Source organism: Schistocerca piceifrons, chromosome 1 (genome assembly GCF_021461385.2).
Source record: "Schistocerca piceifrons isolate TAMUIC-IGC-003096 chromosome 1, iqSchPice1.1, whole genome shotgun sequence".
NCBI lineage: Eukaryota > Metazoa > Arthropoda > Insecta > Orthoptera > Acrididae > Schistocerca > Schistocerca piceifrons.
The window spans coordinates 512,927,807-512,943,590 of record NC_060138.1 but is presented as its reverse complement, the minus strand read 5'-3'; the positions used below and the strand labels follow the sequence as shown (position 1 = coordinate 512,943,590).

At 43.3% G+C, this 15,784-nt stretch overlaps 1 protein-coding gene across 2 annotated transcripts in view; it reads right to left on the bottom strand.

Moving 5' to 3' along the window:
* Positions 1–901: 901 nt before the first annotated feature.
* Positions 902–15,784, bottom strand: part of LOC124797501 (inter-alpha-trypsin inhibitor heavy chain H4-like) — a 134,588-nt gene continuing 119,705 nt past the window's right edge. For both annotated transcript variants that reach the window (XM_047260791.1, XM_047260792.1), the window contains exon 17: positions 902–1,117. In XM_047260791.1, coding sequence (XP_047116747.1) covers positions 993–1,117 — 125 coding nt within the window. In that variant the 3' untranslated portion in view covers positions 902–992. The remainder of the gene's footprint in view (positions 1,118–15,784) is intronic.

The window sequence follows — 15,784 nt, the reverse complement described above, 5'->3', positions numbered from 1 at the left end:
ATTGCCAGTCTACTTCTTATATCCTCCCCACGTCGACCATCGTCAGTTATTTTGTTTCCCAAATAGCAAAACTGATCCATCCCTTTAAGTGTCTCATTTCCCAGTCTACTTCCCTCAGAATCATCTGATTTAGTTCGACTACATTCTATTATCCTCATCTTGTTTTTGTGATCTTCGCCTTACTTCAACTGTTCTTCCAAATCTTTTGCTGTTTCTGAGTTTCTTACAGAATTTCAATGTCATCTGGAAACCTCGTAGTTTTTATTTCTTCTCCCTGGACTTGACTTCCTACTCCAAATTTTTCTTTTGTTTCGTTACCTGCTTGCGCAATTTACAGATTAAATAACGTCGTCCATAGACTCTCTTCCCAACCACTGCTTCCCGCTCCTGCCCCTTGACTCTTATAACTGCCACTTGGTTTCTGTATAAATTGTAAATAGCCTTTCGCTCCTTTATTTTATCCCTGCCACCTTTAGAATTTGAAAGAGAGTATTCCAGTCAACATTGTCAAAAGCTTTCTCTAAGTCTACAAATGCTATAAATATACATTTGCCTTTCCTTAACTTGTCTTCTGTGAGAAGTCGTAGAGTCAGTACTGCTTCGCGTGTTCTTACATTTTTCCAGAATCCAGACTGATGTTTCCTGAGATCAGCTTCTATCATTTTCTCCATTCTTTTGTAAAGGATTTGTGTTAGTATATTGAAACCGTGACTTATTAAACTGATAGTGCGGTAATTTTGACACCTGTCAGCACCTGCTTTCTTTGGACCTGAAATTATTATATTCGTCTATATAATATTCTTCTACATAATCATTTGTAGCCCTTTCATTTAAATCAATAGCAACATTATGCTGTTGAGAAGGGAATATTACGTGCAATGTGTAAACAAAATGAAACATATGTCGCAGCAAACATTTATTTCGTAGAATTTCGCAGTAGAGGAAAAAAGTTTACTCCTGTGTCTGCTAGCTTTGGCTAGGAGCAACCAAATTCACTGTGCATCCGTACACAAGGCGACCCAGCGACAGACGGACGCTGCGCTGTGAGCTGCAACCTCCCGATCACCCACCGAGGCTGGTGTCCTGCGCCCCGTCTGGACAGCACACTCCAACGAAGCTGCAACATATTTGTCCGCATTACACACAGAACAAGTACTACACTTCTCGCATGACTTATGGGGAAAGGTAGGGCGATTGTTCGGGGTGCGGGATAAGATTTATGCGTCGCTTCGAACAGCGAGAAAACATTCTGATGATCAGCGCTTGATACAGATTCACGCAGTTCATCGACAACACAGTTAAGTGAACTGCGTTATCGGCAATCAGCCATCTGAATAACGTATGACCGTCCAAATATCTAGGAGCATCTATCTGGAGCGCCCGTGAATGGTACGAACGCAGAAATTTAGTTGTCGGCATGGCAGAAACCAGTCAACGACGGAATTCCGAGGAAGTGCAATTTACCCACGAAAGAGGTCAATTATATTCTAGTTAGACACTTACCAAGTAAGGTTTTATGTAGGAGATCCAGAGAGCTAAGTACAAGAGTACCAATGCAAGCCGCTACAGACTTTCGGATGTGAGAAAGTCGACGCTTCATACCATTCATTCATATTACTTAACTCCGTTGAATATTACATACTTGCCTTGATAGTATCGTTACAGAAATTCTTAGGCATATGTGACATCGTCCCTCACGTTGACGACATGCGAATGGAAATGGAAGAGGATGAAGTGATATAAATAGACTAAGTAACCACCGTCAGACAACACATGCTGTCTTTTGAATTACACATGAAAATGCTGATGTTGCATCAGCTCAGTTCCAAGCTTTCCTTAACACTGACGTTTAATGTGTATATTGCATCAATAACATAGTCCATCAGATTGTTCACATATGTCACTGAACCCGCACAAAGATATAAACGACCATGTATGCGCAGTGCATGTGACGGATTGAGTAATGCAGCCGATCAGTTCCGGTCAAAACACAAGGAAGGAAGTACACTAGCTGCGTCGTCTGTAGCTCGGCCACGACCGGGAAGTCAATTTCTAAGTTTGATCGTTGTTAGAAAGGGCTCTCAACAACGGAAGTTTCCAGACGTCTCAGAGTGAACCAAAGCGACGTCGTTCAGACATGGAGGAGGTACCAGAGACACAGGAACTGTCGATGACTTGCCTCGCTCAGGCCACCCAAAGGCTACTACTGCAGCTGAGGACCGCCACTTATACGGATTTCAGTCCGCAGCTCATGGTCGTGCGGTAGCGTTCTCGCTTCCCGCACCCGGGATCCCGGGTTCGATTCCAGGCGGGGACAGGGATTTTCTCTGCCTCGTGATAACTGGGTGTTGTGTGCTGTCCTTAGGGTTAGTTAGGTTTAAGTAGTTCTAAGTTCTAGGGGACTGATGACCATAGCTGTTAAGTCCCATAGTGCTCATAGCCATTTGAACCATTTTTATACGGATTTGGGTTCGGAGGAACCCTGAGAGGAACGCCACCATGCTGAGTGGTCACTGATGGCAATGAAACGACTGTACAATACAGGGATGATATGCAGTATTTAGGAGAGGGACTCGTCTTAATGGACGTCAATTCTCGCGCTTGTCGAGGACGTATTGTAAATGTGTTCCTTCATGATAACGAAACCGCTGGATTAGAATGGTTAACATGTTCTCCAGACATTAACCCTATCGAACATGCCTGGGATACACAGTAATGGGCTGGCCTTGGATGAGATGACAAACCAACCAATCTCAGAGCTCTACGCCGTATCGCCGTTGAGGAATGGGGCAGCCTGAACCAACACTGCGTTGACGATCTAGTGGACAGTATGACACGACGAACACAGGAATGCATGAATGCATGAGGACGTCTTACCAGGCATTAAACATACCGTCGTACACTCCAGTCTGGAATACAAATTCAGAAAGTCTAGATTATTACTGTGCAACTTGCATTTTTTTTTATTTTTTTGTTTTTAGGAGCAATAAAGAAAGCTGAAATATTGTTTGTGTAAAGGGTCAGTAACTCCCACAAACATGGTGATACGAATTTGTTTTGCTGTGTGTATTTACAGGGTGTTTCAAAAATGCATGGTATATTTGAAACGGCAATAAAAACTAAACGAGCAACGATAGAAATACACCGTTTGTTGCAATATGCTTGGGACAACAGTACATTTTCAGGCGGACAACTTTCGAAATTACAGTAGTTACAATTTTCAACAACAGATGGCGCTGCAAGTGATGTGAAAGATATAGAAGACAACGCAGTCTGTGGGTGCGCCATTCTGTACGTCGTCTTTCTGCTGTAAGCGTGTGCTGTTCACAACGTGCAAGTGTGCTGTGGACAACATGGTTTATTCCTTAGAACAGAGGATTTTTCTGGTGTTGGAATTCCACCGCCTAGAACACAGTGTTGTTGCAACAAGACGAAGTTTTCAACGGAGGTTTAATGTAACCAAAGGACCGAAAAGCGATACAATAAAGGATCTGTTTGAAAAATTTCAACGGACTGGGAACGTGACGGATGAACGTGCTGGAAAGGTAGGGCGACCGCGTATGGCAACCACAGAGGGCAACGCGCAGCTAGTGCAGCAGGTGATCCAACAGCGGCCTCGGGTTTCCATTCGCCGTGTTGCAGCTGCGGTCCAAATGACGCCAACGTCCACGTATCGTCTCATGCGCCAGAGTTTACACCTCTATCCATACAAAATTCAAACGCGGCAACCCCTCAGCGCCGCTACCATTGCTGCACGAGAGACATTCGCTAACGATATAGTGCACAGGATTGATGACGGCGATATGCATGTGGGCAGCATTTGGTTTACTGACGAAGCTTATTTTTACCTGGATGGCTTCGTCAATAAACAGAACTGGCGCATATGGGGAACCGAAAAGCCCCATGTTGCAGTCCCATCGTCCCTGCATCCTCAAAAAGTACTGGTCTGGGCCGCCATTTCTTCCAAAGGAATCATTGGCCCATTTTTCAGATCCGAAACGATTACTGCATCACGCTATCTGGACATTCTTCGTGAATTTGTGGCGGTACAAACTGCCTCAGACGACACTGCGAACACCTCGTGGTTTATGCAAGATGGTGCCCGGCCACATCGCACGGCCGACGTCTTTAATTTCCTGAATGAATATTTCGATGATCGTGTGATTGCTTTGGGCTATCCGAAACATACAGGAGGCGGCGTGGATTGGCCTCCCTATTCGCCAGACATGAACCCCTGTGACTTCTTTCTGTGGGGACACTTGAAAGACCAGGTGTACCGCCAGAATCCAGAAACAATTGAACAGCTGAAGCAGTACATCTCATCTGCATGTGAAGCCATTCCGCCAGACACGTTGTCAAAGGTTTCGGGTAATTTCATTCAGAGACTACGCCATATTATTGCTAAGCATGGTGGATATGTGGAAAATATCGTACTATAGAGTTTCCCAGACCGCAGCGCCATCTGTTGTTGACAATTGTAACTACTGTAATTTCGAAAGTTTGTCTGTCTGAAAATGTACTGTTGTCCCAAGCATATTGCAACAAACGGTGTATTTCTATCGCTGCTCGTTTAGTTTGTAATGCCGTTTCAAATATACCGGTCATTTTTGAAACATCCTGTATGTGTGTACAGCGTGAGTACGAGTCTAATATTAGGGTTACACCTTTCACAAATCAAGAAGCCGCTGTTAGAGTCTGCGTAGAATACTGTGTCCGGTAATGCGCACGTCGCAGGGCACGCATGGGTAGAACGGTAATGGTGAGGGTTACGGGCAGGCGTTTAGAAGAAATGCGGAACACTGGAGAGGAAGTGCCATTCTAAACTGAAGCCTACACTCGTATTTCTTGTAAATATCAAGTGGGGTCCCTCGACGCCCACAATTGCATGGTGACCATTAAAGGTGGCTACACTGAGCCACAGCGCCAGAGATTACGCCAAAGAGTATTATTCCGCCGCCTCCACTGGCAGTGCTTATTGAGAAGTAGCAGTAGGCAGTGCTTGTTGAGATGTAGCAGTGGTGAGTCGTTGTTGAGAAGTTCCCATGGAGAGTGCTTGTTCAGATGTTGTCATATTGTTTTGATGGGCTAGACACCAGATATTGTTGGATTGGGGATGCTGTAATGATCAGAGTGTGCTTCTCGTCAATATATATGAAGGTAAAAAATTCCTTTTTTTTTAATTATTTCAATGTCTTAAACAATAATGCCTCTTGGTCACAGGTTCAGTCAACAAAGCATCTGGCTTGTGTTCTTGTATTAGACTGTATTTCTGGTTTCTATGTGCAATTATAGTATTTCAGGTTTTTTTAATTACTTCAGTATAAATGGTGTTTAAAATATCTGGTCTTATTGAGGAAGAACCGTGCCAGATGTGTACGTTGAATCACACTTCCACACACAGAACAGCTACACTTGTGTTTTGTTGTTTCCTAGGTTTTATAGTTGCTGGGGACTTAATTAATTAATTGTGTTAACGAAAGTTTTCTTTCATTCTTTGTTGTTATTCTATGCAGTCATATTGCGGAGTAATACTAGTCAGGGCCAACCGGTTACGAGACTGCGTAACCGGACAGACAGCTACTAAAATTAAAAATATTTGCATTATACAGATAATTAAGCCCCCATGCACGTGGCGACCGCTGCTTCGGATCGTCCCTTGGAATTCTTCTGATTGTAAAAATAGCAGACAGTAGTATTGTTGTAGTAATTTGTAGGTTAGTAATGGTAGTCTATATTGCATGTGTAGATTTGGTAATGAACATTTGTAGTTGTCTTGTCTTTCTTTTAATGGTATATTGGCAGAATTTAATTTTTGATGTCTTGTGTACAGGTCTGACAATTTTGTGCAATTGTGAAGGTTCTAATTGTTCGTTAGGCGTGTTTGTCGGGAAACATTTCGTGTGAATGGTATTGTTGGAGATAAAGTCTCATTGTGTGTAATTTTCGTATAGTGACGAGTTTCGTATGTTTTGTAAATGATTACGCGATCGATGAAAAAGGCAAAAATGATGAATAGTGAGAATGACGAAATTGTTAACATGGCGAACTCGCCAACACAGGAGAACAGGATGATGAATAATGGAGTTGAAAACAATTTAATAAGCAGGGAAAATAGTCCAGAACCAGTTCAAAATTTTTCACAATCAAAACATTTTCAGAATACGAGATTAACGACAGAAGACTCTGGAATAGTATCGAACACAGATAGCTTTACAGCTTTGACGGAAGAAGTTGGTTTTGCGGGAAATGTTAGGGGCGAAAAGAATTTCGAACCAGTTAATATGGAGCAATTGATGAGTGCAATATTTAATTTGGGATCTGAATTAAAAACAGTGGGATCACAGTTACGATCTGAATTTAAAACAGAGATGGGAACTTTGGCAACACAGTTAGACTCACAAATAGGAACAATTAAAACTGAGATGGGAACAATGGAAACACGGTTAGACTCACTGGGATCACAGTTAGGATCTGAATTAAAAACAGAGATGGGAACTTTGGCAACACGGTTAGAAACTGATATGGGAACAATGGAAACACGGTTAGACTCACGGATAGGGACATGCTTCAAAAACATGAAAGATGAATTAAAGAAAGAAATTAGAGAAGAAGTACAACCGATTTTGAATGCTCACAATAATAGATTAATTTCAATAGAAATCAGACAAAAGGAACAGGATAGAGAACAGGAAGAAAGAGATCGCGTGATAGTACAAAAATTTTCAGAGTTAAATGTACAACGTGCACACGATAAGGAAGAAATATTTGAAAGAATAGAGGAATCCGTACCAAATGACAGAATAAATAACCTAACACAACAGTATGAACAGTTAACTACTAAATGTGTCAATACTGAAACCCGAGTTGCGACACTTACGGAAGACGTAAATAAAAAGAAAGAAAAAATAGGTGACTTATCGGAAAGAGTGGAGGAGATTTCAGATAAATTGACAAATCTTAGTTTAAATTGGGACAGAGATTCGGATGATACAGCTCTATTACCATTTGCAGAAACCGAAGAGTACCAGAACATAAATAAGCATGTTGAAAAACATGGAAAATTTAATGAACGCGTTAAAAGGGAATTTGAGGCATTACAAAAGCAAGTCAAACAAATTGAAGGCGAAATCGTAGGAAAAGACAGCAGAAGAAATTTAGAATCACAGATAGCAGGGGGCTTTGAAGACAATAATTTATTTCATATACGGGATGCAACAAGAGAGCGCCAGGCGCGCGAACTTGACAATAATCGACATTCGGACTGGGACAGACGCGGTAGGTCTTTGTCGCCACGAGGAGAAAACTTTGACCATAAACACTTCTTAACTGGTCCGTGAAATCTTCTCGGGTGATCAGCCGAGTAAAGGCGTCGTCTTCTCGCAACGTTTCGAAGGGTTTCGTACCCATCATCTTCAAGCGAAGTGTCGAGATGCTGTGCTGCTGCTCACATCTTTTACTTTCCCCTCTTTGGGGAAGTGTGTGTGGGGGAGTTTGTAGCCTTTCGGCTTTTACTCCCCTGTGAACGTGTGTGTGTGATTTTTCTGTAGTTTTTTGGTGTCTGTGACTTGTGATGTTTGTTGTGAGTGAGTCTAGTACTTGCCTGATTCCGGGCGCCGACCAATCAGGTACCTGCGGAATCGGCCGCCGCGCCAGTGGTGGAGGGTTCGCGGCGCTGACCGGGCGTCGAGTCCCTGCCGGTTCCTAATACGTCTGTGGCCGCTACCGTCTTCGTGCCGGAGCGTTCTCTTCTAATTTTAGTTATTGCGGGATTCCAAGCTGTACTAAGTTGGAAACCAGTGTCTCGATTGATCAGGTTGCTGTTCAACCGAATTTCTACAGCCTCTTTGAAAACTGAATCCCAAAATCCTTTAGCGTCACACAGCTTCTTCGTACCCTCAAAGAGGAAGGTGTGTCCTTCGTTAAGGCTATGTTCCGCTACCGCCGATTTTTCTGTCTGACCAAGGCGTACATTTCTAATGTGTTCCGAGCGCCTCTGCGTGATGCAGCGCTGCGTTTGTCCGATGTATTTCGTACCACATTCACATTCAATACTGTATACGCCCGGAGTCTGCAGTCCTAGGTGGTCTTTGACTGAGCCAAGTATGTCCTTAATTTTACTTGGGGCATGAAAAATTGTCTTGATGTTGTGTTTCTCCAGAATGCGGGCAATCTTGGCTGTTGGCGGTCCCGCGTATGGTAGAAATGCCAGGCATCTGGTCTCATCTTCTTCTTCTGGTGTGTCTACCTTCCTGCTCTTGCGTAGGGCGCGCGAGATTTGCGTCTCATTATAACCTTTGCTGCGGAAGGTCTTCCTTAGGTGTTGTAACTCTGCAGGTAGGCTGTCATCATCACAGATACACTTGGCCCTGTGCACAAGTGTGTTAAGCACTGAGTTGCGTTGTGCTGGGTGGTGGCAACTCTGTGCATGAAGGTATAAATCCGTATGTGTCTTCTTCCTATACACAGCGTGACCCAAGGTGCCATCAGGGTGCCTCTTGATTAGAATGTCAAGGAAGGGCAAGCTTCCGTTTTCTTCCACCTCCATGGTGAATTGTATGTTGCTGTGTATGCTGTTGAGATGTCGCAGGAAGTCTTGCAGGTTCTCTCTGCCATGTGGCCACACGACAAAAGTGTCATCCACATATCTGTAAAAGGCTTTAGGTTTCAATGGGGCGGTGTCCAGGGCTATGTCTTCAAAGTGCTCCATGTAAAGATTAGCGATGCCTGGAGCTAAGGGGGACCCCATGGCTACACCATCCACTTGTTCATAAAATTTGCCTCCACACTTGAAGTAGGTGTTTGTTAACACATGCCGGAACAGCTTTATTGTGTCCTCACTAAAGCGTGTTTCGAGCAGCGCTAGGGAGTCCTCCAGCGGTACTCGTGTGAAGAGTGAGGTGACGTCAAAGCTGACAAGAAGATCTTCTTTATCCAGGCGAAAGCCTTGTAGTACCTTCACAAACTCCGCCGAGTTCTTGACATGGTGCTCACAGTGACCCACGATCGGTTTGAGCAGTTGTGCTAGGTACTTGGCTAGACCATATGTCGGTGAGTTGATGGTGCTCACTATGGGTCGCAATGGAACTCCGTCTTTGTGGATCTTAGGGAGCCCATATAGCCGTGGTGGTGCCGGTGCTCTGGGGTACAGCTTCCTGATGACGTCCTTTTCCAGTCCAGAGTCATTGAGCAAGGCGATGGTCTTGCGAGTCACGGAAGCTGTCGTGTCCTTGTCCAGTTGCTTGTAGGCAGTATCTTGTAGCAGTGAGTTTATCTTCTGCCAATAATCTTCTTTCCTCAGTATCACCGTGGCATTGCCTTTGTCAGCAGCTAGAACGACAGTGTCCTCATCCTCACGTAGGGCCTTAAGAGCCTTCCATTCAGCAGACGTTATGTTGTTCTTGGGCATTTTTGCCTTCACCAGGACCCTGCACGTCTCTCTCCTAACTTCCTCAGCTGCCTCCGTAGGGAGGCCGCGCACGGCTTGCTCGATGCTGCTGATAATGTCTCGCTTAGGTAGTGTCCTGGGTACTGGAGCAAAATTAAGTCCTCTCGACAGCACTGATATTGTGGTCTCGTCCAGTTCTATGCCTGCCAGATTGATGACAGTCTTGGCATTGGTTGTGTGGTCGGCATGTTGCCGGGCTTCAGACAGTCTGGTGAACTTGCCACATTGTTTTTCCGTGGCTTTTCTCTTGTGGATCTCACTGCTTGCATATGTGTTTCCGTCGATCCACTCCCATGTGTGTGGTGGGAGATAGGATGCCAATCGAAGGTGTTGAGTAAGCAGCATCCTTGCGTTCTTATCTAACTCCTGCCTGGTGACCCGTATGTGTTCGCGCACCAGGGCCGCACCGGCTCGTTGTAGTATGCGTCTGGATCTTGTCGTGCTAACAGGGTGTCGCAAGTTGGCAAATTTCGGCAACACTTCTTTATCTCGACACCGTTGTAAGAAGGCCAGTCTGCTAAGCAGCTTGCCCGTCTCGAGTCGTAGTTTCTGTAGCATCTGGTAGCTGCGATGGATATCCTCCCCGTAGAGGTATGTTAAATGTGATTTGAGACTTTCTCGGCGTATTCCATTCGTGAAATCTTCTCGGGTGATCAGCCGAGTAAAGGCGTCGTCTTCTCGCAACGTTTCGAAGGGTTTCGTACCCATCATCTTCAAGCGAAGTGTCGAGATGCTGTGTTGCGCGGTCCTATAAAGGCTCCTGGACCAGTGACTGATTACAGGCCGATTAGCCTCTTGCCAACTCTCAGCAAGATCTACGAGCGCCTCCTGCTAAGACCCATACAAGAACACATCACCAGAGAGCAAATTCTGCCGGATTTCCAATTCGGATTCCGGCAGAACCACTCTGCCCCACAACAGATCATGAGAGTGGTTGAAGCAGCCACAGAGGGCTTCAACCACAGAGGCTACTGCGGGATAGTGCTACTTGACGTAGCCAAGGCCTTTGACTCAGTATGGCATAGAGGGCTACTCTACAAGTTGTACACCCAAGGGTTCCCCGGGAGTATAGTTAAACAGATTAAAAGCTATCTCTCGAACAGAACTTTCTCTGTCAAAGTAGAAACGGCCACCTCCACCAGAAGGCGTATTCGTGCTGGGGTGCCACAGGGATCGGTCCTGGGGCCCGTTTTGTACAGTCTGTACACTGCGGACACACCAACGGCCCCCCTGGTGCACACTGCACAGTACGCTGACGATACAGCCTTCTACACAAGAAACGCGAACAAGGACCTGGTCATCCGTAGGCTACAAAGGGTTTTAGATGACACAGAAACTTGGGCCCGTCGCTGGCGAATCACCATCAATTCTGAAAAGACGCAGGCGATGCTGATCACCCGTAGGCTCGGAAGGCGCGAACCTCCTCAACGGCCCCCCCTCCACCTTCACCTAAACGGAACCCAACTCCCCTGGCGCAGAACCGCCAAGTATCTTGGCGTAACTTTGGACTCTCGTCTTACGTGGAAACCCCACATAGACGAGGTCCATAGGAAGGTCTGCGCCAGAATGTCCATCCTGTACCCAATCCTCAACTCATCCAGCTCCCTTTCCTGCTCAGTAGGAGTGAACGTGTACCAGGCCCTGATCCGGCCAGTCATGGAATACGCGTGTCCTGTCTGGGGATACGCGGCGAAGCAGCACCTGGACAAACTCCAGAGGCTGCAGAACCGCGCCCTCAGGAGGGCACTGCGTTTCCCCCCTGGATTCCCTATCGACGATTTGCATGCCGCTGCGGAAATCCCACTCCTGAGAGAGCGTTTTCAAGACCTGGCAAGGGCCTTCTACGAAGGTACTTCCAGGTCGGGAAACGCCCTCATCCACTCCCTAGGTCGGTACGACATGTCCCGCGAAAAACACAATCGCCCCATGACGATCTTCGACGACTAAGTCGAAGAGAAAAATCCCAATACCCATTCCCAAATCCTACTCCTACCCAAAATGCTACAACTATCTCGCCAAACCTCAGGCAAGTACCAGACTCACACAGAACAAACATCACATCTCACAGACATCAAAAAAGTACAGAAATAATCACACACACAAGTACACAGGGGAGTAAAAGCCGAAAGGCTACAAACTCCCCCTCACACTTCCCCAAAGAGGGGAAAGTATTAGATGTGAGCAGCAGCATCTCGACACTTCGCTTGAAGATGATGGGTACGAAACCCTTCGAAACGTTGCGAGAAGACGACGCCTTTACTCGGCTGATCACCCGAGAAGATTTCACGAATGGAATACGCCGAGAAAGTCTCAAATCACTTCTTAACTGTTCGTAAATTTAAGATCTTTCGCAATTCTAAGAACGACATACATCCATGTTCATGGTTAGATCAATTTATGTACGCACTTCCACCAAATTGGCCACTAAGTCACAAACTGGAATTTATGTGTGGATATTTAGAAAACGAACCGGCGACGCGCATGCGTGCACTTATTAGAGATTGTAATAATCTAAATGATTTTTATAATGCATTTCTATCGGCATATGGGTCCGAAAACACGCAAGACAGAGTCAAACATAGTCTTATTATGCAGCGTAATTTTAAACAGTCTGAGTTCCGCACGCCAGCAGAATACTTTGAAGACATGATTCGAAAGAATCAATTCCTGTCCAACCCTTATAGCCCGACTGAATTAATTCGCATTTGCTTAACTAAGCTGCCACAATCGATAAGACAAATTGCTTTAGCCGGAAGGTGTAAAGACGACATTGAGACTTTTAAGACGTTGCTACAAGAACTTGAGTATGACAACGACGACGGGACTCCTTGTAATTCTTTCAGTAACAGTAATTACAATAGATTTTCAGAGAAAAGGGATAGTGATGGAACGGACGTTATATGGGTAATTTTGAGAATGACAGACGAAACAGACAGGACAATAGATACCAGCCTTATGACCATAATAGACGTTCTAACGGAAATTACACAGACAATTATAATAACGGTAATTCCTACCGGAATGATCAACCATACGGAAACAGTAATCGGTATCAGCAAGACAGAAATTATTCATACAATAATAGAAATTCTTACTACAGAAATAACCAGGGTAGTAGATCTAACAGTGATTTCAGAAGTGACAGTCGAAATTACACAAGAAGTAGTTATGCAGACAGACAGGAAAGTAGAAATTTTAATAACAGACACAACCAAGAATTTTCATCTAACAGACAGGAAGGACCTAATTGGCATCCTCCACGTGACAGAACTTCAGAGAGACAAGTGCAAATCGTAGAAACCGATCCGCGAAATGACGCGAATAATCAAAGACGTGACGCAAACAATCGACAATGACTTGTAGCTTCGGCTTCTGGCAGCAATATAGACGATTCAGAAAGTAATGACACTACGACTTTACACTACGTACGCCTGGAAGACATGAGAGACATTTTGCTAGACGAAAAAGAAAATAATGTAGACGCATTTTTACATCCTGTTATTGAAGTATGTGTGGGTAAGAATAAGTTCACTGCAGTTTTAGATTCTGGGAGCCCATTGAATGTCATTAGTGAATCAGTTTTTCGTATATGTGTAAGAACTATTGCTTGTCCTGTGTTACCTGTTTCTAAAACTACAATTCGAGGAGCTATTTCTGGAAAAAGTGTGGAAGTCAAACAACAGACCAACCTAAATTTCATTTGTCAAGGATACGAATTTTCTGCTAATTTTATTATTGTTCCACTACTCAATACACAAATTATATTAGGTATGGAGTTTCTTAACACACATAAGGCAATTTTGAACTTTAAAGAAGGAAGTGTGAATTTGACTGTTGCCGGAATGCCGAAATGTTTGAAATTTTTTGAGTGTTTAACAAGATCTGAATCAGATACAAAATGTTTAAGGTTTCTTACTTCTGATGTTTTCGTTGAGCATTATGACGACAATGTGTTCATTCATGATAAACGACAATAGATACAGAGACGCGATGGATGATATAATTAATAGCGAAGAATTAATTAATGAAAAGGTTAAGAAAGCTGAAGTGCCAGATGACGTTGCAAGAGAAGAACTGCACCAAATTTTGACTTCACATGCTACAGTATTTAGTCATCACACGGGAACTATACAAGGCTTACAATATTTATTTAAAGTAAAAGAACACACACAATTTCGGTGGAAAACGTACGCTATTCCTTTGGCTTACAGAGACAAGGTTAAGAGTGAACTTCAATACATGTTAGATCAAGGCATTATTGAGCCAGCAGCCAGTCCTTATACCAGCCCATTACACGTCGTTCTTAAAAAGGATGGGTCAACTCGTTTGGTTCTGGATTCCAGACAGATAAATAATATCATCATTCCTGAAACTGACCGTCCACAAAATTTAGATGAACTTCTTCAACATTTCCATGGAATTAAAGTTTTATCCACGATTGATATGCGCGCAAGTTTTTGGCAAATAGAACGCCACCCTGATTGTAGAAAATACACTGCCTTTTTAGCCTTTGGTAGCTGTTATCAGTTTCGGAAATTACCGTTTGGACTTACTGTATCTTCAGCAGCATTCATTCGTAGTTTAAACGAAATTTTACCTGTTTATCTTCGTGACAATATTACTTCATATGTTGACGATATTCTTATTGCTAAACGTTCTTGGAGTGAGCATAACAAAATTTTGGATTCATTATTACGTATTTTTGCAAGAGTTGGCATTACAGTGAACTTGAAAAAATCTGAACTTGGTCGTTCTCAGGTGAAATTTCTTGGTCATATTATTTCTTCAGAAGGTATTCTTCCTGATCCAGAGAAACTAGACGCTATTCGTAATTATGCTGTTCCTAGTTTAGTTCGTAGTTTACTTGGTGTCTGTAATTTTCTTAGACGCTTTGTTAGATTGGACGATTTGGCCACACCTCGTTTATGTGAACTATCTGGAAGGAATTCTAATTGGTGTTGGGATGAGGAAGCTCAATCAGAATTTGAACAACTTCGTGATGCTTTAGTTGCTGCTCCACTTCTTTCACATCCAGATTTATCTAAAGATTTTTGTTTGGGGACGGACTCATCATACCTAGGTTTATTTCAAGAGATAGAAGAAAACGGCGTTGTAGTACATAAAACTATTGCATTTGGAAGTCGTTTTCTCTCTAAATCAGAAAAGAATTATTCGATTACGGAACTTGAAGCCTTGGCTGTTGTTTGGGCTTTCACAAAATTTCGCATCTTCTTGTATGGCAGGCATACTAAGGTTTACACTGATCATCGAGCTCTGGAATTTCTTATGTCAACAAAATTAACACATGGAAGATTGTCACGATGGGCGCTGTATCTACAGGAATTTGATTTTAGTATTGTTTACATACAGGGTTCTTCAAATATTGTTGCTGATGCTTTATCACGTGCACCTATGGGTTTGAAACAAAGTGCTGAGGAGGACTGCAAAGAAAACAATTATTGTTTGATGTATATTCAAGGTGTTGCGTTTGAGAATTTTATTTCGTCTTCGCTCCAGAACATCGCTAAGGAGCAAAACAAGGATCCAATCTGGAAGGACATTAAGGAGAAGTGGAGGAGAAAGGAAAGCGTAGCGATTAGACAGTATTATTTAGTTCGCAATGATATTCTTTTTAAACGAAAATCGATCGACAACTCTGTTTGGTTAGTTTGCATTCCTGATGAGTGGGTTAATAAATTGATTTGGTATATACATTTCAGTTATGCGCACTTTGGTCCCAGAAAATGCTATCATAAATTACGAGAAAACTGCTACTTCAGTAATATGGAAAAACGTATTCGATCTGTTCTTGCCAAATGCAAATTATGTCAAAAGGCTAAACCGCCAACTATTTCTCACAGAGCACCGTTGTTTCCTACCATTCCAGCGAAATTAAAGGAGATGGCTGCAGTCGATTTGTTCAGTCCAGTGGTTCGTTCTACTAATGGTTTTTGGTAGCAGTGGAATTGACATCAAAATATGTGTGTTTTACACCTTTACGCAAAGCAACAGCTCGTTCAGTATCTAATGCTTTCACAAACATTTTCTTAAAGAAGTGGGTCATGTTGATAAGGTTATATCACATAATGGATCACACTTTCGTTCTAAAATTTGGCTTCGTACTCTACGGCGTCGTAAGATTAAACCAATTTTCATTTCACTTTTTCACCCTCAATCTAACGCTTCAGAGAGATGGATGAAGGAAATCAAGAAATTGTGTCGACTTTATTGTCATCAGAATCACAGAACGTGGGATCAGTATCTTCATACTTTTCAAAACATTCTGAATGAACTCCCTAATGATTCAACTTCTTTATCGCCATTACTGATATTAAAAAA